Source organism: Pezoporus occidentalis, unplaced genomic scaffold (assembly GCF_034315485.1).
Source record: "Pezoporus occidentalis ecotype Australia unplaced genomic scaffold, CSIRO_AGI_Poc_V1 ctg127, whole genome shotgun sequence".
Lineage (NCBI taxonomy): Eukaryota > Metazoa > Chordata > Aves > Psittaciformes > Psittacidae > Pezoporus > Pezoporus occidentalis.
The window spans coordinates 1,955,270-1,980,378 of NW_026913071.1; the positions used below are offsets into that span (position 1 = coordinate 1,955,270).

At 39.4% G+C, this 25,109-nt stretch overlaps 2 protein-coding genes across 3 annotated transcripts in view; one reads left to right on the forward strand and one right to left on the reverse strand.

The window, feature by feature from the left end:
- Nucleotides 1-1,935: 1,935 nt before the first annotated feature.
- Nucleotides 1,936-19,034, reverse strand: DCLRE1A (DNA cross-link repair 1A). 2 transcript variants are annotated; one of them, XM_062607907.1, is made up of 9 exons: nucleotides 18,161-19,034; nucleotides 14,937-16,502; nucleotides 12,249-12,382; nucleotides 11,452-11,570; nucleotides 9,670-9,813; nucleotides 8,603-8,748; nucleotides 7,435-7,589; nucleotides 3,311-3,452; nucleotides 1,936-2,690 (listed from the first exon to the last, which is right to left on the reverse strand). In XM_062607907.1, exons 1-9 carry the CDS (start codon nucleotides 18,576-18,578, stop codon nucleotides 2,524-2,526), a joined length of 2,991 nt encoding a protein of 996 aa, XP_062463891.1. In that variant the 5' UTR covers nucleotides 18,579-19,034; the 3' UTR covers nucleotides 1,936-2,523. The 2 variants fall into 2 exon arrangements, with proteins under 2 accessions (XP_062463891.1, XP_062463892.1); XM_062607908.1 differs by having other exon boundaries at nucleotides 2,502-2,690; nucleotides 3,300-3,452.
- Nucleotides 19,035-19,608: 574 nt separating this feature from the next.
- NHLRC2 (NHL repeat containing 2) overlaps nucleotides 19,609-25,109 on the forward strand; it is a 38,444-nt gene continuing 32,943 nt past the window's right edge. The window contains exons 1-2 of the mRNA XM_062607909.1: nucleotides 19,609-19,852; nucleotides 22,146-22,298. Of these exons, the coding sequence (XP_062463893.1) occupies nucleotides 19,690-19,852; nucleotides 22,146-22,298 (316 nt within the window). The 5' untranslated portion in view covers nucleotides 19,609-19,689. The remainder of the gene's footprint in view (nucleotides 19,853-22,145; nucleotides 22,299-25,109) is intronic.

Consider the following 25,109-nt stretch of genomic DNA (forward strand, 5'->3'; position numbering starts at 1 on the left):
GGTCCTTTCCAACTTAAGCCATTCTATGGTTCTAAGATCATAGATCTGTGTTCCCTAAAAGGCTTAACCTTCTGTGATCAGAGAGCCCTCCCTTGGAACAGCCCAGGCAAGTGAACAGGAAAGGTTCTGCTACAGATCTGCACACAAACTCCTTGTTCAGTTAAATCGTTTTCCACATCTGTTTACATGTCATCCTAGGCAATCTAAGCAATCTAATCATGTTACTGAGCTTCTTCCTTTACAATAAAGAAAACAAAAATAGTAATATCTTCCTGGGTTTGGATTCTGAAAAGACTTTTTCCACACAAAGGAGGCCAAGTTCCTGGGTAACATGGAGATCTCCTAACATGAAGCTGCAGAATTTAAGCCTGCCCACAGAAAAAAAAACAGCTGGTAGAAGTGCAAATACAAACCAGAAGGAGGGAAGAATGAAAGGAACCAGCGGACTCATGCAGGAATACCTACAGCAGAGCAGGCAACTGGAAACAGACCTCAGCATAAAAGCCATTCTGCTTTGCTGGCTGAAGTAAGCCTATCACCATCTGCTCCACATCAGGGCAGGATTAACTGGGTCACTCCAGCAGATGCCAATGTCAGTGTCTGCCAAGATACATCATTTCTGTGGTTAGCTGCAGAAATAAGTTTGCTTTTAGAAGAAATAAAAAACCAACCAACCCTTCAAGGGTAGTAACAGGATAGAAACCAACAGCACAAAGTAAAGAGCCATAGAGGCAGCAGGTGTCCTGCACCTACCTACTAAACCAGCAACAGCAGCAGCACATTGGGATCCCATACACATGCTCACCCCCTGCAGGAATACTCATTCTTGAAAATACACCTATGGAAGGAAGCAAGCTGATACCAGAGCTGTGATTAAGGTTTTGACTTCAAGGTGCTTATTCCAGGCCCTCATACTCAGTGCAAAGTTAGTCAGGATAAAGACTTGGAAGGCCAGACCCCCCCATAACTCCTTAATGATTCAACTGCTAAAAGCTTTTGCCTGCCAAACATAATCCCCAAATTTGCTCCGACTCATACAAGGCATTAATTCAGGTTTGGTATTTGCAAGGGCTGTAAAAGATAGTTTTTCACAAATCTCTTCCAAAAAAGAGTGGAATCCTAGGAATTAGCATGCCAGTCCACGACAGCCAACAGTTCTTGTGACAGCTAACTAGTATAATGCCTTATGGAAAAGAAAAACTTCAGATTCCTTTAACTGCTTAATTTAAACAGAAGCATTTAACAATGCCATAGCTGAGCGAATGCACTGGAAGAATTATGAATCAGTGTAAGAACTTTTTCCCATCAGAGTTTCGCAGCTCTTTCTCTGAGAAGATAGAAAAACCCCAAAGAGACTTCACATTACAGAGCTCATCATGCAGAGAAAAGGAACTGTTTAGACTCACACTGACCATGAAAGAAATGTTTTCCCAACAAAAAATGGCATTGTAGACTTTGGATGAACTGCTCCTGGGGGCTGGGGATGACTTTATGCATGATGGAACTTTTCTAAGTCCTGGAAGTTTGGGGCAGTTATTTAGTGTTTCAAATTACACTAGTATGCCTTCAAGCAACCACATACTTCAGCATCATAAATACTGATAAGATACAGAAGGAGTTGCACTGATTATCTGGTAGGATTTAGGAGGAAAAAAAAGACAAAGTGAAACTTACCTTTCTGCTGCCAAACTGGTATTTACCTTTCTTGTTTCTTTAGAATGTGAGGAACAAACCTGTGTATGCAGCCCTGCAAACCCAAATGCACCACTGGCACTTACACAGAGAAGAACCTTGTCTGTGCTTGGAGCACGTGCTGAGAACTAGTACTACCAGGATGCAAGAGCGACACATACAGTACTTCCACCAGATACCACAGGACAGGCTTCTCAAGAGTAGCAACTGAAAAGAAATGCATTTCACTCAGAAAGAACACACAAGCTTCATGGGAGTTCTTTTATTAAATAAGATCAGAAAATCTTGAGTAGGTACCAGTATCTTTCAGCATTCTCTGAAGTACATACGCTGCAAAAGCTGAGCCAGTCCTTCCACAAGGTACAGTTTGTTTACAAGATTTGAATTGCAATAGCTAGTTCTGCCTCATGAAACCAGCTTCTCTGAAGCCTGAACTGACAGCATGTGGCATAAGCTTAATACAGTCTCATTTATTACAATCACACCTTTCCAGGAATGATTAACCTGGAGGTGGTTTCTTCCCAAGCATTTTCATCTGAGCATTTCCAAAATGTGAGGAAAATGAAGAATTGGGAGAAGAGAGTAAAATAAAACTAACCTGAAAAATGTAGTTGTAAAAAAGTTATGAAGTTATATTAAAAATAAGTAGTAGGTACATGAGGAAGCAAAGTGCGTTTCTCTTTTTTAATGCAAATTCAGCTTTCTCAGAAGAATGGCAGCTTCATCCTCCCTAAAGAAAGCTCCATGGAAAAAAGAGTTAAATAAAACACACAGGAACTCACAGCTCCCACTCCAGCCCACCTCCTCTGAAATACACATTCTTCCTTATATCTATTCATGCCCACTGTCCTCAACCATCCAGTCTCTAAAATACTTCTGCATCAAGCTTCTTGCTCTCCAGTCACCAACATTTACAGTGGGGATGATTTTCTGTGGCTTCAGCCATTGCACAAATCGCTTCATTTCCAGGTAACTGCTGTGCTCACTGTAAGGAATCCCTGAAATGAAACATAACACAGCAATCTGTCAGTCTGCTTAGCTCCTTGCCAGAATACTGTTGCAAGATTTCCAGCTAAGAAATACTTTAGATAATATATATATATATTAATTCCTATTTGAGATTTAAAGTTTATAGCTGAAGTAAAATGAAACCTCAGATTTTCCTTCTGGAAAACCTACCCTGCATTAAGTTACTGAGTTGTTTATCAGTGCAAACTGAGCGACACCAAATGCACTTAGTTAAATGACTGTCATTTAACTCCACTCACCGAGAGGTGGGTGATCTTGAGAGGAAGACCCACAGCCTCCCACAAATGAAATCTTGGCTCTGGAACTGCACTGCCACCAGCATCAGCCAGACCAAGACTTTACACCTGAAAGTCTCTACCTATGTCAGATAACCTTTATCTGCATGAGAAGGACAGGAGCAAAATATATGTAAAAAGCTACATTTACTGCATTCTCTATTAATCCATTTATGGCTCTCTCCTGGAGAGACCATCTTTTCAATTTCCTAAGGAGTTATCAGAAAAAGCATTGATTACAAAGAACAGTTGGAGCTTCCAGAATAAAAATACAAAAAGCAGCCACACAAAGTGAATCTTTACCACACTTATACCATATATGGTGATGTTTCCTCTTGTCTGAGGTTTGATATCCACCAGAGAAAGGCATGAATCAGAGTAGGTCCATCCAGTAGGTTTGAAAGCCAGAATGTGATCAAAATTCTCAGAAAACTTACTTAAGTGATCTCGCAAGCCCTGTGAACAGAACACAGCATAAACTGAATGCCATTAAATAGCTCTTTAGTCTAAAGGTTGGAAATTTCATGATAGAGAGACTTCAGGCTAAACTTTATTTTCTTGTTTTAACATAAATGTCATCTACTTTGGAATTATTAGTGATAAATGCTTACACCTGCAGAGCACCTTGTACCTTAGGATCTCAACTGCTTCATCTGAATAAGCCCATGTTAACAGCCATGTATTACAGATCAGAATATGTAAGGCATAATAACATCCTCTTACAGATTGTGCATTTCTTCCTCTCAACTGGAGGTCAGCACTCTGGCAGCTGAGTGGTGATAAAAGATGGTGAAAGTCTGCTTCAGTGCAGAACCATCTAGTTAAAGCACCACAGAGATCCTGACATCTGCTTATGCCCAGAAGTGCTCAGAGTTAATTAAGCTACCCCAAAAAATCACAGCAAGCTGTGCATTAGTTGAATGCAGTGCATGGCTCTGAACACTCAACCATGTTTTACCACATCTCCATTCAGTGTAAGAACAAAACTACCTCTAAAAAAAAGTGGACTTTAAAGTTTCCAAATTGGTTAAGTTAGCCTTCAATGTTAAGCTAGGATTGGAAAAGGATGAAAGAGAAGCATAAGGAATGCACAGTCCTATTCCTGGATAAAGTGAGGTCAGTATTATTTCAAACAGTATTATTTCAGTATTATTATAAAAAGAGAAAATCAGTTGCATGTGTCCTGTACAAAACCTTAAAGGCACAGCCTCCATCTGAAAGCCCTACAAGATTACAGAACTCAAAATCATAAACTTTATATCAGCAGGCAGAAGAGGAATACAAAATAAAGACTGGTTAACAAAAGGTGGGGATAGGCAGCCTGTGATAGAGTCACAGAATCATAGAACCAACTAGGGTGAAAAAGTTCTTTAAGGTCATCAAGTCCAACCATTACCCCAGCACTGCCAAGACCACCCCTAAACCATGTCACTGACCTGCCAGACACTTGAAAACTTAAGCAGGGAAGCAGAACACTGCCTGTAACACTGCCACATTTGATGGCACCTTCAGTACAACATCCAGTAGCAACATAAAGAATCCATCCAACCAGGCACATAAACCAAAAAAGACCCAACCACAATGCGTTTCATTCAGCAGCAGGAATTGTGGCTGTCTGCCACGACTCCCAATACACTGAAAATGTTCAGCCCTCACTAGATGACAGATGCAACTGCAGCAGTCAAATTCTCCTTCACACTTCATTTTTGGAAGATTAACATAACTTCAGGTAATAACTGAAGTATTTGCTCCCCTTGCTCTAATGAAATCTAAATACAGCACTTCAAATACTATGATTATTATATTAACCAATGCTGATCTGCTTTCACATTTTGCTATAAATTGAGTGTGCAACATATATGTTAAGGATGCAATTTCAATGCCATAAAAAATTGATTTGTGCATTTCAATCACAGGCATCTCTGAAAACCTCACCTCAATGTTGGTACAATCATGTTTGTAGTTATTAGAACTGTCAAACATGGAACACAGACAGGTTTGGGGGGATTTCCATTTGTAAAGAGCATGACAAAGAAAAACAGGGCATAAAACTGTGGCTTCTGGGGGAGAATATAATATACCATCAGGGGTTGGCTATTTGCATTCTACAGGATCACAGATGTACTCAGTTTACTAAATAAGGACTGAATCTGAGCTTTTGATGGAGAATCTTCCCATAAGGATTTAATGGATTTGTAGTTTCGGCTGCAAATCTACACAGACAGGAAATTAGCCCAAATTAAGAAGTAAATTGTGGTTTTGAAGAGGGCTATGGGATCAAATAAAACAGAAGAGGTAGGAGAGACCCAGAGGATAATGAAGCTATTGGCATTTACTAATGAGGATCACTAAAAAATTCTGCCTTTCCCAGTAATAAGCCAGTAATTCAAGAAAAAACACCCGGTGTAATCCAGCCAGTTCCATGGAACTGCTGGATTCCATGGAACTGGCACCAAAAATTACATGGTCTGTACAGACAGGATATCATTCCTCATTCCTTAACTAGAATGAGATTGCAAGAGATCAGATAATGTATTCTTAAAAATATTGCCTTTTCTGCATCCCTATTTACTGATGCTGAGTAGAAGTAAGATAGGAACTCATCTTTAAGCATTCAACATTCTCCACATTGTCCACTAGATGACTGTGCCTTTTAGTCTTTCCTGGCCCTTTCTGTGGTCCAGGTATCACCTCCAGCATGCTCTAGGTTTGTCTACAGCCTCCTATTCTCTGACATAAGACCCTGCATGACAAAATTGCCTCTGAGAAGCCAGGCTGTCCAGACATCCTCATGGCATAATCACACCCTCTGCATAAAAGCCCAGCTATGTGAGTACATCATATGTGGTGGAACACATGACAGCAGAATCACGTAAACCCAAAATCTGCAGAAGAAACTCAAATATATTCCTGTTTAAGACAACAAGTTAAAAATAAATCCATACACGTTGCCATTACTCATTTTCTGCCCCACCATGGAAAAGATTATAGAACAATGTTAAAACATTAAGATATTAAGTTCCATCTCCTGCAGCTCCCATCCAAATCATAAAGCCTCTTTTTCTCCTTTTTAGGTCAGCTCTGACATTGACTAGTCCTGCAGCTAAATACCATCTTGCTCTGAAGGATTTGCTTGAGATGGCACAGCAGGCCTGAAGCAAAGCAGGAAAATTAATCCAAGTCCATAAGGTGTAAGCAACCATTGTTTTTCTTTCAGGTTACCTTTAATCTCCAGCCTCCTGCTTTGCCTTAATGCCATTCTGTATTTTGCAGTTTACAGAAAAACTCCCCCCCCCCCCCAGGAATTAGTCACCTTTCCTAACTACTTACTTACTTTTGTGGGAAGAAATTCCCACAAAAAAATCTCACCAAAAAGCCGCTGTCTCAAATCTCAACTGAAATGTGCATTTGAAGTCAACTTACATGAAACAATGCCTTAAAATAAACTGATTTACTTGCTCTTGCTACAAATATCAGAGAAGACTGTGTGTAGAAAAAGCTAAAGCATGTGTGTTTATATGAAGTGTCCTTCAACTCACTCAATGTGTGCATTTGTTTATGTGTAAGTTTACACCGATTTTCAAGTATCCTTAGTCCCATGTGAACCATCAGCACAGAAGGAGAGAGAATTACTCGTTTAGAAGAAAAAGGAAGAAATACTTTCCTATAAGGAAAGAAGTTCTTCACAGTGAGGGTGGTGAGGGACTGGAACAGGCTGCACAAAGAAGTGGTAAATGCTCCATCCCTATCAGTGTTCGAGGCCAGGTTGGATAGAGCCTTGGCTGGCATGGTCTAGTGAGAGGCATCCCTGCCCATGGCAGGGGGTTGGAAACAGATGATGTTAAGATCCTTTCTAACCCAAAGCATTCTGTCATTCTAGGATAAGAAGAGAGAATTATTCCTTTAGAAGATGAAAATATGATTATAAATACATGGAAATTGAACTGAGAAGAACATGAAGAACCTTATTCCTTTATGAAACACCAGACAAAGGTGGCCATGTTCAGAGGCTGCCTCGAAACAGAGACTGACAGGCAGAAAATCCTTTTAGTCTTTTCCTACATCATACCATGTAAAAGACAGGCTGAAAACAGGGACTCCATGTGACAACATATTAATTGCTAATAGGACAGATCCTGCAGTCATTACATAAATCTACTTCAAAAAGGCCCGCAAAGAGCAAGCCTTTGAACAACCCTCGTCTTATCTTGTACAAACACCTCACTGAAGTGAAATTACACTTTCTGTGCATCATGTTTGGAGACAGTTATTAATGTTTAATTGTATTTCATTTTCAATGTATTGCTACATGTCAAAACTCTGCTAAATAAATACAATCTGACAAGAGGTTGTGAAGCACCAAACAACACTGGTTGAGAGGAACCAAGAATAAGATTAACCACCAGGATAATCCACAGAGTATATGTTCTGAACTTACCTTAAAATTAATTTGCATCATGGGAAGGATATGAAGCAAAGTTCCATCCCAGTCCACACTGATGAGGGAATTCACAGTCGCTGACTCCAAGCACTGCAGTGTTTTGTACTTGTCACGGGACATGCTTGCTTTTGTGCCCAGAACTTCAGCAATTGCTTTGAGATTAATTGGGAAGAAATCAGATATAGAAAATTGCAAGAGTTAACTTTTTTGCTTGGATCACTGGATCACTTTTACTACTGAAAAATACCTGCCTGCTCTTGAGTACACACTTGGGCAATCATGCTGGTTCCTAATGGATGCTGGAGAGGGACTCTTCATCAGGGACTGTAGTGACAGGATACGGGGTGATGGGTTTAAACTAAAACAGGGGAAGTTTAGATTGGATATAAAAAGGAGGTTCTTTACTGCAAGGGTGGTGAGGCACTGGAATGGGTTGCCCAGAGAAGTTGTGAATGCTCCATCCCTGGCAGTGTTCAAGGCCAGGCTGGACAGAGCCTTGGGTGACAAGGTCTAGGGTGAGGCATCCCTGCTCACGGCAGGGGTGCTTGGAACTAGATTATCTTACTGTCCTTTGCAACCCAAACCATTCTATGATTCTATGATTCTGTAATTCTGTAACCAAGAGAAGCATAGTACACAAGGTTTTCATTAAATCAGAAAATATGTGCTTTGGTTTAGGGAATGCTTTGTTAAAATGTTTTTCATTAAACTGATGACTCTAAATAAACAGGAAAATATGTAATAGAAAACTAGAAGGAGAAACTGTTATCAAAACAGAAGTTTAAGAATAATTATATCCTTTTGCTTTTTCTTGACTACATGAAATTATTAACAACAGAAGTGTCATAAAGACCTCGTTTTCTGTTTTTTTTTTTATTATTATTATTTAATTTCCATTAGCATTTTTCTCTTCACGATCAAATAGGTTCCAGACTGGCCTTGTGTATATTCAAGGGGGGCTGTAAACATGGCAGAAAGATTTCTTTCAGAAAGCTAAAACTTACTGATTAGAAAACTAAAATACTAGCAGTAGGATTATTAAATATATTTAATGCCTTTACACAATACCTGATCATCACGACTAAAAGACCCTTTATATCTTCAAGAAAATATCTTTTAACACTTAGATATTTAGTTTTTGGATCCAGTACACTTTTTTACATACCTAAAAAAACTTTTTCTTTTCCAATGGAATAGGTGCCACAGACAACTAGAGTACGTGGGTTTAAAGTCACTGTCTCAAAGGCAGTATTAACAGCAAACTGGATAACCTCTTGTTGAGAAGGAAAAGTGTATTCGGGACTACAGTATCTGGAGCATGGAAACAAGAAACACCACTTCATTACACAAAATAAACGATGTGAATTCACCAAGAAGGTTCTGAAAACGGTATGCATACAGTAACAAAGTAATGAGAAAGATGTTACCTTCTACAGCATTTCAGTCTACGTGCAATCTATTTATTAGAAACTGAGGAGCTCAGATGAAATTGCTGCAATAAAATCCACATTGAGTGTATCAGTCTTTATAACTATTCACTTGTCTGCCACTGACACTCAATTCTGCAGTTTTTTTCTCTATAAATACCAACTGCTCTTTCAAGTTAGATATTTGTATCACTTACTAATTACATCCTCATGCCTATTTTTTGTCATGCACACAAACCATACCATAAGGCATTATTCATTGGCAGAAACATATGGAGCTGAAATGAAAGTCTGCAGCTGGGCTTTAGTCACCATGCACAGAAAAACAATTTTATATATATATATGAGTCAGAGAAAGGTCTAATGAAAACTTGGACAACTGATTGAATCATTTGGCATTCTTTCACTTGAATTCCCCCACACTCTTTTTCACAATGGAGTTGAATCCACATAAAAACAGTGCTCCATGAACCTCGTATTTCATACACGAAATGTTCAGCTCTGAGTTTTGCCACCCAGAATTTATACCACTCAATGTCATTTCAGTAAATGCTTTAACATCTTTTCTACTACCCACTTCTATTCTCTCATATAACAGCATAACAGATGAACAAGCTAGACATACAAGGACTTTAAATAAAACCCTCATTTTATTCAACACTAAATAGAGCTAACAAAGGTTAAAACAGTTATGTCAGTCATTTACACTTACATTTATTTGGTTCATATAAAGTCTTATTAAATTGAAAAGAGGGTTATACTGAAAAAAAAAAACAACAAAACCTAGGAATTCAACACAACTTACGTGGTATCAAGGTAAAGGGTGTGAACCTGCTGATCACTCAAAGCACGATAGCGCTCCATAGATGGATCTGCCCTGAAGTCTCCTGTGTGCAGAATAACAGTTCCACTGGGTAGGCAGAAAAGGATCATTGTTGCACCTGGACAACTGTAACAGACAAAAAAAACCCATACAAATTGTATTAGTTGTCTAGACTGATAAACCACCATGAGAAATATACCACACTACATTCACTAGCAGGAAGCTGTGCAGAACAGCATTTTAAATTACACCTACTATGCAGCCTAATTTAACTAGAAGTTTCTGGTTTCTAAAGGAATTCTGAAGTTAATCTTATGGCCATAGATAAGCTGGACTTGAGTTCTCAGCTGAAATGGAAAAAAGGAAAAATCACACCAACAGTAATCAAGCACTAACTGCCCTTTTGGGATCCTCTGTCTTCTAAGTACAACAAAGATGCAGCCTCTGTTGCAATCCCTGAGGTTCTATACTTGATTCAAAGGGCAAAGAGCATTCTTATTCAGGAGAAAGAGAATTGTATTGTTGCAGATACATCTTCAGTGCAGGACTTCCTGAACCATTTCCTTTTAAATTCTATCTGCAGATTTTAAACACTATCCACCATTCAGAATTCCCTGGTTATAAATGCAATTTTGTTACTGGTCACAGTGCATCCACTGCACCTTTTGCAGTTCCTTGCCAAAGCTGTCTGAAGGGCAAGAGTTCAGACTGGAAAACCAGAGTGGGACTATTCTGAACATGAATCATCTGTAAAGGATAAATGAAATCTCAAAAAAAATGGCATGAATCAGCGCTCAAATGACAGAACTGGTGACCGCTCCAAGAAGCTGAACTTTGTACCTAGGGTTTATATGCCTTTTAAATTGAAGCAGAGGATCAGAGACACAAACAGGAAAAATGAGAAGTGTCCAAATTACATAAGCAACAAGGCTTCCGCAATTCCAAGAAACAGTTTACAAAGGACTTCATGGAATCTTATCTCTCTAACTATAAACAAATCATACAATAAGCCGTGATGCAGTCCTGTGTGACAATATATACTTTAGGGAAAGGACTCTTCCCCTAACCCATAGGCAAATAAGGTGCCAAAAGGCAGCACAGCAACAGCACAGAGCTGTAAGTCTGGTGCTACTGAACCACACACTACCAGCATAATGGACAAAAATCTCACCCTTTATCACCAAATCCAGGAGAAATTTTGCTCCAGATTTAAACACGTTTACCTTTAAAGTTCAATTTTCAAAATGCTGGTTAGGTTTTGTCTCTCCTGGGATTCCAAAGTACCTCATTTTTCTTTTGCTGAGGATTTCACTATATTCAGTTGAAGCTACAGAAACCTATCTGATAATCAAATGTAGGATGCTTCCAAGTAGAGACCAAAAATTAAAGCATGCAGACCACTAGAAAAATCATTCAACCTCTCAACAAACTTAACGGTTATGGAGCTATGTGTGGTTAATACTAGGTACTCATTACAAGCAAACAAAATGAAGTTAAACTAAAATGATCAAAAAAGCCTATTCTCCTTCAAAGTTCACCTCTTTCAGAAGCTAATTACTTGCAAGAAATTTAGGCTCCTACATGCCTAATTCATTTCTGAAGTGAAAATGCATGTTAGTAAGTCAACTCAGAAATGTGAAGTATTTTCACCCTTATTTTTCCAAATCCCCTAAACCCTAAAAATCCTAAAAATATAAACTGCCTGTATGGCTCTTTAATATTCTATACATACAAATATTGCACAACAAATGAAATAATACATACTGATTGGCATCGAGCAGCACCACTTTGATCCCATCCACTACACATTCCGTGTCCATTGGCAGTATGTGGACGTACTCCTCTTTGACTCGAAGTTTGCTCTTCACCAGATTGCCAGTTATCTGCAACAGGGAAAGGATTTAATATGGAATAGGAGCAAAATCTAAAAAAAGCCTTTGTTTATTTTAGAAACAAAAGCTCTCAAAGCCAGACTGTTTGGCTTACAGAGAAACTATGAGAAGCTATGAGATCCTGGGTATAATCAAGCCTTTCAGCAGCATTTCACCTCTCAAAAAGCAAACTGAAAGAAAGCTTGTCTTAAAAAAAGGAAAATTTTAAAAGCCCACCAACAGGTTATGGACTGGAATCAGAAAGGAGGCAAACAAGGGAGAATAACATCTGTTACAGACTGCCAAGTCAAAAAGAGGGGCTGGGTAAAGCCTTCTTTAAACAGAAGTTTCCATGTCACAGGCCCTGGATCTTATCGCAGAGGACTGCGGTCACCCCAACACCTACTGGAAGGGCAACACAGAACACAAGCATTCCAGGAGACTTCCAAAGTAAATCAGAAACAGTTTTTTGATCCGTGTTCTGGATAGGCTGATGAGGCAAGGTGCCCTACCATGTTAAAACTAAAGAAGAGTTGGTTGGACATATGACAGCTAACAGCAGTCTTGGCCATTCAGCAGCCTGAAGCACAGGACACACAGGAACCTCTGACCCGTTTACTTTCACCAGTATAAAAGTGCTTATAGTTGCATAGGGATTTCATAATACCCAGTAATCTTGGAAAATCTTACCTTGTTACAGTAGATTGGAAACATGAAGTTTTTTGTCAGCCCACAATAGTGATCGGAGTGAAAATGAGTAAGGAAATAAGCTGTGCAGCCTTCAATTTCTCCATACTGGAAGGCATCAACTGTAAAACCAGTTCCTAAAGCAAAATGGGAAGTGAAGCCAGTCAGCAAACTTGCACAGTTCAGAACTAGTTTCTAACTACATGTTATTTTTTTCTTTTTCTTCCAAATGAAAAGGTAACACAGCTACATTGCACGCACTTGAGGAAGCCATTTAAGCATGAGCATGGTTTGTGTATGAGTCAGTCACAAAAAAGATTTTCACTGACTAAATAAAAATTTAACAAAGTGTCCACACACAGACTTTCACAAGCCTCCCAAATACCTGTTGTTCAGCTGGCACCCTACACAGATGGCAACTGCTGAAGAAAATGAAACATATTTACCCGCATTCTACTAGTATTTCTGAAAGTTCATGTAGATTAAAATCTAATACCAGTACCTTCACACAAAATAAAATAGGTAACTGCAGGTTAACAAAATACATTTTGCAATCAAATTGCAATCATTCAATTACTCCACATTTAATAATCCTCTTAAAACGTGTTAGCATGTAGAATCATAGAATGGTTTGGGTTGGAAAGAATCTTAACATCATCTATTTCCAACCTAACATGATCCATTTCCAACCCCCCTGCCATGGGAAGGGACACCTCACACTAAACCATGTCACCCAAGGCTCTGTCCATCCTGGCCTTGAACACTGCCAGGGACAAAGCATTTACAACTTCCCTGGGCAACCCATCCCAGTGGCTCACCACCCTCACAGTAAAGAACTTCCTCCTTATATCCAATCTAAACTTCCCCTGTTTAAGTTTTAACCCGTTATCCCTTGTCCTGTCACTACAGTCCCCAATGAAGAGTCCCTCTCCAGCATCCCTATAGGCCCCCTTCAGATACTGGGAGGCTGCTATGAGGTCTCCACGCAGCTTCTCTTCTCCAGGCTGAACAGCCCCAACTTTCTCAGCCTGTCTTCATACAGGAGGTGCTCCAGCCCCCTGATCATCCTCATGGCCCTTCTCTGGACTTGCTCCAACAGCTCCATGTCCTTCTTATGCTGAGAACACCAGAAGTACACACAGTATTCCAAGTGGGGTCTCACAGGAACAGAAGGGCAGGATCACCTCCTTTGACCTGCTGGTCATGCTTCGTTTGATGCAGCCCAGGACACTGCTGGTTTCTGAGCTGTGAGCACACACTGAAGTGGCTCATGTTCAGTTTCCCATCGACCAATGTAATTATGAAGCAGGCAATGTGGGGGCTTCCAATCTATCTGCTGAGATGAAACGTGACTGATTTGCCATTGTATGCTTTCAGTGAGGTTGTTTATTAAAGATGCTGCATAAAGAGAGCTGGATAGAAGACAGACCTTTTCTCTGCAAATATATTTGTTTTGAATGCAAACATACTGACAGATGGTCCTTTCACACCTTCTTAAGCCCACCAAATAGCACATGGAACTAATTCATCTGGCGGCGCTCAAATATTTTTTCATTTTATGTAACATAATTTTTCTAGATCTTCTAGAACTAGCAAAAGCTCTACTTACTTGAGGTTAGAGCTTCACGGATTTGCAACTCCAAAAACAACATAGCAGTCTGCTAATTAAAAATCACAAACCAAAAAATGCCCAAGTGTTTGAGAGGTACCAACCTCAGGGAGGCTGAACTATCCTATGCCATTGGGATAAATATGTACCCTTAGCAACAGAGAAAACACAGTCAAATAGACTTCAAATGGAGCAACAAAATTCAGATCAAAGATAATACCGTTTATAACAAAAGAACTTTAAAATTGCATTGTAGGCATAGGAGCACGCTCCTGAAAGTTATATACGGAAAATCCTCTAAGCCTGTAGGAGCCATGATACTGGTGTAGCCCCAGAAAGACTTGCATATCAGTTTTCAAGAAGCAGCTTTGCACTTGGGATCACTAATATATTTCTATTTGGCTTCCTCAAGTATCTCCCTATGACTAAGACAATCCTTTGGTGGTAAACAGAACTGTGAGAATTTGAAGCTCTTTAAGTCACTGATCCATCAGCATGTAATTTATGTAACTGCTTGAGAGGATTCTGATAAATTCTTCTCTGTTTCCTTAACTAAACTTGTCTGCTTGGTTTTCATTTCTTTGCTTTCACAGTTGTAGTAAATCATATTTCTAACACTACTGAATTTCAACTACAAAATTGAACTCCATTCTCTTAAGTTAGTGTAAGGAAATAATTGCTATTGACAGCCCTGTTTTCAGGAACAACTGAAGCAATGCGAAAGATTAAATTCAGGCATTAGGAGTGAATATTATATATTCAAAATTATTTAAGAAAGTAGATCCATCTTTCCAAACTGCTTTTTGCTATCGCAAAAACATTCAGAAGTCAATCCTTGAACTCATTTTGGTGAGATAACTATTTCACTGTTTTCAGCCATTGCTAACTGCAAACACCTTCTTCTGGAGATCTGCACCTATGCCAGATTTTATCAACTCAGATGGAGGAAAGAAAGTTCATTATGAGTTGCAATCTAAATGGTTATGAAGAGTGTAGAATACGGAAGTCTAAATTTAGAAAAAAAAACAACTCAACACTCAAGCCAAAATTAACCTCTACAAAAACCAACAGCTCTCTCTCACCTGGAATCTTCTTGTAGAAAGGGCAGTGCTTTTTTCTTGTTTCTTCACCTGCAGTAGATAATACTTTAAATTTTTTATTCCACCTTTGCTGGCCACCAGAACTTACACCTGCAAAGGCTCCATTTGTTGTTGAACTTCCAGTAACTGTTTCTACATCTTCCACAGACCCTTCAGCTTTCCTTTTTGCCTGTCTAGGCCTCTTTCCATTGGGAGTTACTGAAATTGGTATCTGCTTTCCCTCACTCAAACACATTTCTTCTTTGCTTTCCTCTTTTACTTTGGGTTTTAACCCAAAAAAAACACCAATGTCCATTTGTTTGAGTTCTTTGGCAGGACTGGATTTGGCATTTGTACTTGCTAAAGAAAGAGATGTTACTGTTTTAGAATTGGGGCTAGGAAAGCACACAGCAGCTGTATTAAAGTTTCTTTCCTTCTTCACTACTGACTGCAAACTCTCCTGGCAAGAGGTTTTTTCAACTGCATTGGAAGGCATTTTATCTGCATTAGTTAAAATGTTACTTGACTCCCTCAAAGCATTACTCTTCTGAGTCAGAAGAGACCTAGCACCTTCTCTGGCTAGCAGTGGCGACGTTTCAGTAAAACTCAGGTATGCAGAATCCAAAGCACAAGTACCAGTATCTTCTGACTCTGTATCACCTGATTTAGCAGCAGAGGAAATCAATTCAGGCTCTTCAGACTCCTCCCAGTTAAAAGGAGAAGAGGATCCACTGGCTAGTGCCTCTTGCTGATTCTGATTATCTACACATGTTGAATTACAAAACTTCCTGTTCTTGTGACTCTGAGAAACAGTTTTTACACCATGATCTAGATGGTCCAATGGCTTAACTTCCTCACAGTGTTTGTTTTTAATTACAGAATGTCTTGGTTTGGTATGCTCATACTGAGGCTTCTGCTGTAAGAGAAGTCCATCAAATGTTTTAAACATCATAGAATTACAGTCTTCATCTTCAGAGTTACAATCTCTGAATAATTTCTTTTGTGATATTTTCACCTTCTCTTCCTCAGTTTCCTCTTCACTTTCCTCAAAAGTGCTCAGTGGAGAATAAGAAATTTCACATTCACTGAAGTCTGCTTTTGATTGTAGTAAACTGAGCTGACTTGTGTCTTTCTCACTACACAGATCCTCTCCTGTTCCACTTTCCTGAGCGGATACAAAGTCATAAAATTCAAAATCACAACTATTATCTGTTGTCTCTGTATGCTGAAATGGCTCTTGAGGGGTCTGAACACGTGCAAAAGAGGAAGTACTTTCACTGATTAAATTTAGAGACTTTATTTGTGGTGAACTCTGAACCCTCAACGTACAGTCATCATTTGGGGTATTTTTCATGTTCTTAGACGGTTTCTCACTCTGTGAGATTTGCTCTACTTGACCTGGGGAGCAGCTGAGCTTTGGAGCAGCAGAACATGTCATCTTCCTCTCCAAAGTGTCTGACAAAGAGTTTACAAGATAATCTCCGGCCCTGCTTGCTGCAAGTAGAAAATGGCTGTAACGCTTGTAGTGAGATGGAATGGTGGAATTGCACAGTAAACCATCAGGACACTCTACGAAAAGAGTTACACAGAGAAGTAATTTTAGTATCTTTGCAACTATAGTTGGCATAATTATTAAAATTAAAAATCACATGAGACAATTTTAAAGCTGATTCTTATAAATGCAGCTATAGGAGAACAGAATGCACAAGTAATGACCTCCTGCCCTGAGCTGGGTAGAAGGGAGAATGCTTCCAACCTAAAACCAAACAGCTGCTGTTAATACAGCACTATGCCTGAATTAATACAGCCCTCTAACAATATGAATACCTAACCCTGTTTCAATATTGTGCTAATGTAATCATATGGCTTCTAGTTTTGAATTGTCCCATATGCAAGCAATAAGCTCAGAGTAGTAGCACCAGAAAAGGCCAGTAGACATGTTTCAAAATAAACCAAATCTTGGTCCTGAGTCAGCCTGAAATTCAATTTCAAATTGCCTGCTGGTTCACACATTAAAGAAAAAAAAAAAGCTCATGGTTTTACTTCAGTGAAAAAAGTATTCAGCAAAATATCTGTCGCTATTCCCTAGGCCTTTTTTGTTGAGAGTTTGCTGGCCTATTGTGAGAGGATTTTAAGGTGAATATGTCAGTCAATCAGAGGGATTTTACATCTGTTAATTATGGGAGTAAGAGATGGAAAAGAGGTGTTAACCATCTGCCTTATCTTAAACTGCTGCCAAAATCAGGATTAAAGTTCTCACACTGAAGTGAATTTAAGTTCTCTTCATTCTTGAAGAAACTTCAATGAAACTTACGAAGATATAAAAAGCAAGGTGATTCTGTTACCTAAAAGAGCCCTTACTCAAGTTTCCAGGCTGGATGCTGTTTCAAAAGCTACAAGGTTGCTAAGAACATAGAATCATATAAATCAACCAGGTTGGAAAAGACCTTTAAGATCATTAACTCCAACCATTTACTCCAGAGACTACCAACACCACTACTTAACCATATCATTGAGGGCCTCATCTACACTTAAATTGGATACCTGTATCTGTTTGGACCTGGTATTTCCCCACAGGAAACTAGCAACTGGAATGCATCAGTTTTATTCCTCTTGAACAGAACTCAGAACAAAATTGTGTTGTCATATGATACAGGAATGATCATGTATAATTCTGTACAAAATTTCTAAAATATACTAAAATATATATTTTAGCAATATACTGGTAAATAGACCAGTAAATTAGCATAACAGACAGGTTTCAGCTTCCAACCATCCATACACAACTGGACAAATTATACAGCAACATGGATAGAGGATATTAAGATTTATACCTAAAAAGAAAGAAATTCACAGGCAGAAGTAGAACCCTCTTAACTGAAGGAGAGGTTTTGCTGGCACTGACTTAGTAATTGAAATGGTATGCACCTTCAATTTCTTACATAAACTATTCAAACCTGAGCTTGCTGAACAACCATCTTTGTCACTACTCTACAGAGATTAGGTTATGATGTGAGATATTCATGTCTGACTTCCATGTTCTTCACAAACAACAGAGAATCTCATGCAAAAAAAGTACTGATAAATGATCAGTAACAACATTCTGAACACCATACCAACAACCCTCTCAGACTTTGAACTAAATACACAAACGCAAGTTTTACAGCAACATTACGTGAGAAGCCTTTTAACTTTTCCCTGAAGCTTTTTTCTTACTCTGTGCATACCTTTTTCATTGGATCCTGGAGTATCCAAACACTCAGCAACGTGCCATCGAGGTGTCTGGACCAATAGCAAAGAAAAAGGCATCTGGCAGCTTGGGCAGTATCCATCATAAACAGGCTTTGCATTTTGTGAGCTGTGGTCCGTGAGGCTGCTCGTGCTTTCCTGGGAGTGCACACTACTGTCATCTTTACATGGATCTGCATCCTCATTTGGCCTTGATACCTGCTCGGTCTTCTGAAGGGTATCAGTTTTTTCTACAGTCTTTTTTCTTTTTCTATTTGTTTTCCTTTTTGGCCTGCACTTGCCATCACTTACTGTCTGCACAGGTGTAGAGATGCTTTCGGCATTACTCGGATGCTTTTCCTTCCTAATGGATTTGTACTCCCAAATGTCTGCTTCCAGTGAGGTATCATCAGACATGGCAACACAGGAATTATTTTCCTTTCTTTTAAGCAACAGTTCACAAATGTACCATTCCCTCCACTAATATGTTTTCTCTTCTGTCCCCTCTTCACTATCTTAAGAAAAGCACCTAAATTCATTTTGAAAATGGAACAAACCACACAGCAGTCCGTGATGGGACTGAAGCATGGCGAATCCTAAAAATCATTTAATGAGCGTCTCTTTGAGTACTTGAAATTACTCCTTTTAAACAGAAGCTTAAATAAGATACAGCACGATTCGCAGGGTGAGCCATTTTCCTCAGCGTCCCCCACGTAAGCGCCCAGCCAGGCCCGGCCCTAGGAAGGTGAAGCCCCTCCAGACCCGCTCCCTGAGTGCCACCTCGCTCCCCGAAGAGGGGTGATTTTAAACGGAAACGACGAAGCGTTCAGCTGCAGGATCACTGTCGGGAGTCACAGGACGGAGAAGGCCAACACCGCCTGCCGGTCGGGCTGCTCTCCCCTCCTGCACTGAGGTCCCACCGCGAGTGGCTGCCGCCTGCCCGGAGTCTCCCGTGGGTACCTAGGGCAGCTGCCGCCTCCCGCCGCCTCCCCTCAGCTTCCCGCCGCTACCGGGATCGCGGGCGGCCGCACCTCCTCAACCCTTCCCGCCGCGGCAACACATTCGCTTCCGCAGCTTCGTCACGGGTACTGTCGCTCAGCCTTCCTCATATTTCATAATAACCTCCCTCTAAAAAAAAAAATCCCACAGTTTAAATTATTGGTGCCTTGCTTGGAATTTGTCGCGATATTCCTCGATCTTCATAGCTATTCCACTTACAAATAAAAAAAGGAACAGGGAGGGAAAAGCGGGCTGTGTGGAATCTGCGGAGCTGGAATCACCGCTGGGGATTCTCTTCACGAATATGCTTCTGTGAACATCAAAGCTATGTAAGAACACGCCATGAATGAGAAGGTCCCACTTTAATAAACGAGGTATTGCTTGTTTGTGCTTAGGTTTTATTATTGTATTATTATTATTATTATTATTTACAACTTCCGTCTCTGGCTTTGAGAGACGTGACGAATATGCGGCGGTGAAATAGCAGGCTGGTAAACAGCGACCGGTCTGGGCTCGCCCAGAAGCTGTCATGGCGGCGGAGGGGCTGGCGGGGCTTTTGCCCGCCCAGACCCAACTGGAGTACGCCCTGCTGGACGCCGACACTTCCCAGGAGAAGGAAAACTTGGTCTACCAGTACCTGAAGAAGATGGACAGCCGGGAGCGGGACCTGACGGTGCCCGAGCTCGGCGGAGGTGGGTGGCAGGGCAGGCCCCGCGGCGGAGCGCGGTTCGGCTGCAGGGCCCCTCAGCAGAGGTGGCTGAGTTCTGGTGCTCACCGTGTGGCCGTTTTCTGTCAAGTCCCGCTGCTTGTGAGGGCCGTTTAATTACGGCCCCGTTAGCCACTTTGTTGGTTTTTTTTTTTTTTTTTTTAAGGCACTTCTGGTTACAGGAAATGTCACTCCTGAAAGCACCAGGAGCAGAGGACGAGAAAAAAGAATCCCTTTATACATGCTCCCCCTGTTACTGTTTGCAAAAACCTGTTCTTTAAAGTCTCTCTTCTAAACCTCTGCTAGTTTTGTTAATTTACATTCCTTTTTCTTTTTTAATAAAGCCTTCTGGACAGTATGTTGATATCTGTCTTCTCTGGTCATAGCAAGAACCTTATCAACTCTCACAGCCTTATCTCGAGTTCCCTTGGTCTCACTGCAGCCAGTTGGGTTTCCCAGCTCTCTCTCCCCATGACTTACCTGTGCTTGTCAGGTTTTGTGTCCCTGTTAACACAAACTGTTCTTGAGATGTCATCCTTCACAGTTGTGCCCATTTCCCTTTCACACATTTCTGTATCTTTTCTTCTGCTAAATATGAAATCAGAGGTTAAGTCTTGTAAGATCTTGCAAGTCCTGCTCAGGTTCTTTTAACCTCAGTGAGGCTCTCTGCAGCTCTGCTCACATCTGTCTGCAAAGCATAGATCTCAGAGGGTAAGCTTGTGTCATGGGAACAAATTCTGACTTGTAAACATTAGAGCAAAATGAATGCTTTCTGTCTAGATTTGGACCTCCGGGTTGAATTTTCACTTTTGTATTTTGCACTGTTTCACTTTCTGTGTTCTGCCAAAGCTTATTTTCTCCTCTGAAAAGAGCTCACATAGGTAGTCGATGCTTTTTACTTTCAGTATATTTCATGAAAGGTATTTTAATTTTAGTGAAAAGAGGAACAATGCCAGAAAATAAATACCCCACTCTTTTAAAATGTAAGCAGCAGAACCCTAATACCGTGGAAGTAATGCATATAATTGCTAATTGTTACAGCCACTAAATCTGAAAGTGTGTGCATCCGTTTCTGTTTATAAACATACGGAGATAGAGCTCAATCCTCCTCCTAGTGAAACTGAAAACAAGCCTCCTGCTGGCTTCATCAGCAATAACCTCTCCTGGGACAGTAAGAACTTCATGTGCTGAAACTGTCAGAGTGAAAGTTTTGAGGGTTTTTAGATTAGCCAGCATACATTTTTTTTAAATAGGCCTTCAGAAATTTAGTTCAGCTTTGGCTTACATCACATCTGTCTTTCCCTATGCCCTTTATTTTCAGAAGTGTTAAGTGATAAAAATGGCAGACTGTATTACAGGATATTTATTTCTTTGGTTGAGATCAGTTTCTAATGCGATCAGAGTAATAGCAGTTACCTGTGAGAAAAGAATGGTTTCATGCTTCAGATCAAGTGGTTAAAATAAATGATCCAGATTGCTGCCAGGTGTATCTGAAAAGGCTGTATTTCTTCCCATGTAAAGGGATTCATTTATACCTGTCACCTCAGACTTTGAAAATCAAGATCAAAACTGTAACCACAAAAATATTTCAGTCATCTCTTTCTGGAGTCCTTTACAAACATGTTGGAAAATAACTAAGAGTTTAACAGTTCTTCAGTTTACTACCATTTATGTGGGTTTTAAATAATTGTTACCCATATGACATTATTAGGGGTTAAATAAAATAGATCATGTTTTTAAATATATAAAAATGGTTCTGAGGCTTGCATGTTCTTTCACTTTAAAGGTATCTATTAAAATATATACACTGCACTTTCATTAATTACATTAATTTTATACATTTAATACATTTAATGTATTACATTAAATCTCATTAATAGTAAAACTTCTAATTCTTCACTATGAGGGTGGTGAGACACTGTCACAGGTTGCCCAGAGAAGGTGTGGCTGCCCCATCCCTGGCAGTGTTCATGGGGCTTGGAGCAACCTGGTCTAGTGGAAGGTATCCCTGCCCATGGCAGGGGGTTGGAACTGGTTGAGCTTAAGGTCCTTTCCAGCTCAAACTACTCTATGAAGAATCATGGAACATACAGATGAGTTGGATAAATATAGGACCTTTGGTTTGCTTTTCTACCTGTGTAGAAAGGGATGTTGAACTTTTTCATTTCTCTAAGGTTAAGTGCACCAGGAGTGTTGTGTGGTGGTGTGCAAATTCGCTATAATTGTCTGCCTTTCCCTACCCTTCCCCTAACTGGCTATCACTGTTCCCTGAATTCCAGATCTACAATGGTTAAATACTGAAGGTCCTATCTCTCTTCACAAAGACCTTTGTGGAAAAGTTGTGGTGTTGGATTTCTTTACTTATTGCTGCATCAACTGCTTGCACCTGCTGCCCGATCTCCACGCATTAGAGCGCCAGTTCTCTGATAAAGGTAAAAGTGCTTTGGCTTGCTTGGAATAGAATTTCCTGGCACTGTTGACGGTGGAGTAGCTGAGTCACTTTGTTGCTGGTTACTGAACAGCTGGCAAAATTTCAGGGGTGCCTAAAAATGTCTTCTAATCTTTTAAGTAGCCTAAAAAAGGTGACTGTGTGTACTCCCATTACATTTTTAAATGGGGTTAAATAAGGTATCTGTTGTGTCTGTATAATTAAAGAAACAGGATATGTGCTCAACCCCCAAATCTGATATCCTCATAAATAAGGCTCTTCGCAAAAAGCTACACAAGGATGTAAGATGTGGGTTCAAAGTTAATACGAGTATATAACCCTCTGCACTTGACTTAAGGACTAACTCTGAGAAGAATATAGATGGCAGAATGGATGCAGTTAAGATCACTTAGAGGTTTTTTCCATTCTAACGGAAATAACAAAATATGTAAGCTTGGTTTAGAAAGAGTTTTTTTTGCATTGGCATCAAGTTATGTATTATTAGTAGTCCTGTGTTCTGGAGAGGGAATTAAGCTTTCGAAAGTCACATCTGAAATGAAATCTTATCTCTCTCTTTGAGTGAATAAAAATATAGGGTAATTAGAATGCAGTCTGTTGTCATCATGATGACTTGACAGAGATAAGCTGTGGTCTTACACAGAATGTGTCAGCTGCTTGCTTATCTTGGATATTTTAATAGACTGAACAGTGAGATGAACAGTGTTGCTTTCAGACTAAAAATACTGTATTAAATATAACATATATATGCAGTTAAATTTCTGATCCTCCATTGGTGTTTCTGATTGGTTTTAATTTTGGCAGCATTTATTATTGCTGCCTTCTTTCACTAGAAAAAGAAATTAAAATGTCTTTGAAATTTCAAGTTCTTTAAGTAGTTCACTTATGTGCTGTAGGATTACATAGTGCTTGACAGAAGACTCAAACTAAATTTTCTGCCTTGGAAAGCTTAGCTGTTTGCTTTGGAGAAACTGGAGATCAGGTATAATGTTTCAGATATACGAAACTTTAATAAGGAAAACTCATGGCATTTTTTTGGGAGGGAGGCATTTTTAAGTAGAAGGTGATTTGCAAATTATAAATAGACTACAGTGGATACCAGCTGTGCTGGGAAGAAGGTGTAGATTTCAGAAGATGATATTGATCACATCATAAAGAATATCATTAAATTACAAACAATTTGTAGCATAGTGTTACTGTATTAGTATAGCTGTCATATCCTTAACCTGTTTTTTTAAATCAGTTGATAACAAAATACTCATAACAACCTGTCCCCACAAGCTTTCTCTTTAAAGTGTTTGAGCATCTCTTTCCTGGTGCAGAAGAGGCTGTAGCACTGTGAACTGAACTGAAGCTCCACTTGGAGACACATTTTTTTTTTGTTTGACTTGTATTAAACTTCCTGTCACAGGAGTTATTACTTGAGGAAAGTACTTTGCTGATAGGTGATAAATTCTTCTTGCATTTGAGCTATCCTGTTCCTACAGGAACCAGAGTGAGAAAAAAAAGATACTTGGGATGAAGGTGGAGGTAATAGGAAAGAAGAGCAGGTGTGTGGAACATTAATCTTTAATTTAATCCATTAGGAAACAGAGGATAGTAGTTGGATTCAGGAAGAGATTAAGGTGCTTGAAGGTTAAAACAAAAAGGTACATTGTTTTTTTTTCACTATAGATCTCCCTTTTGATTGTTTTCTGCTCTTTTCATGTTTTGATTCTCAGCAATTTCAGGATTATTTAATCTTTCTTTGCTGTGCTAAGTATGTGAATTTTAACATTACAGTAATATGCATAAATACATCAAGGTAGTAAGAGTTGTGGGGTTTTAAGCAATAGGAAAATACTTCAGCAGGTGGTATTATATTAACATGCATCTTCTACACCAAAGGTAAACATCATTTGCCAGTTACTAGGAGAAAGGAGGGAAGAGTTGTTGGCTTGAGAAACTCGAGAAAGATGAAAGTTGAAAGAATAAAACAAAAGTAGAGAGGATATTGGACATAACAGGAAGTATTTTAAGAATGTCTTCAGCCTTATTCTGGAGTTTCATTCTATTTTATTCTGTTCTTTATTTAATGGAAGTCCCTTCACTTTTGGTTGGGTTAGTTCTGAAATCTTAACCACCTTTTTGTGATAATAAAACTGATTTTGGCTCATCAAAAGATGATTTATTTTGGAAGCAGCGAGTCAATGAAATATATAGTGAAACTGCAGCTTTCCTGAACTTCAGATCTGTAAATATGGCATTTATTTACCCATTTCATGTATATATTTACCATGCTATAGAAGTGGCAGTGGGTTCTGACCTATCACACAATGTTAGTCAGAATGAAAACAAGCATCTGACAAAGCATCTATCTCATAATGCATTTGGCCTGTTTGACTATCTAAAGGAATGTTGCCTTTATTTGCTGCATAACTAAGAACAAACCTCAATACTGATGTAATATCATTTTTTGATTGTACATTGTGTATGTTCATTTCTGATACTCTGATTACATTGTTTTTCATGCTGTTCAAATACCCTCTTATGTGGAATATGTTGACATTTCAAGTGTGATCATCAGACATGAGAAGTCTGAACACAAGAAGCTCTATTTTTAGGGTGATCCTAAACCATTATATATATGTGTGTGTGTATATATATATGTCATTGTACATATGCACATAGTTCTGTTGTCTGGAACTTCAGGAGATTGCTTCAAAATGAAGACTGCTTTCCATAGGATTAAATGTCACCTAGCATCTTTATCAGATATGTTCTCGCTGCTATCTTCAGTGGTGCTATTCTTGTTTTT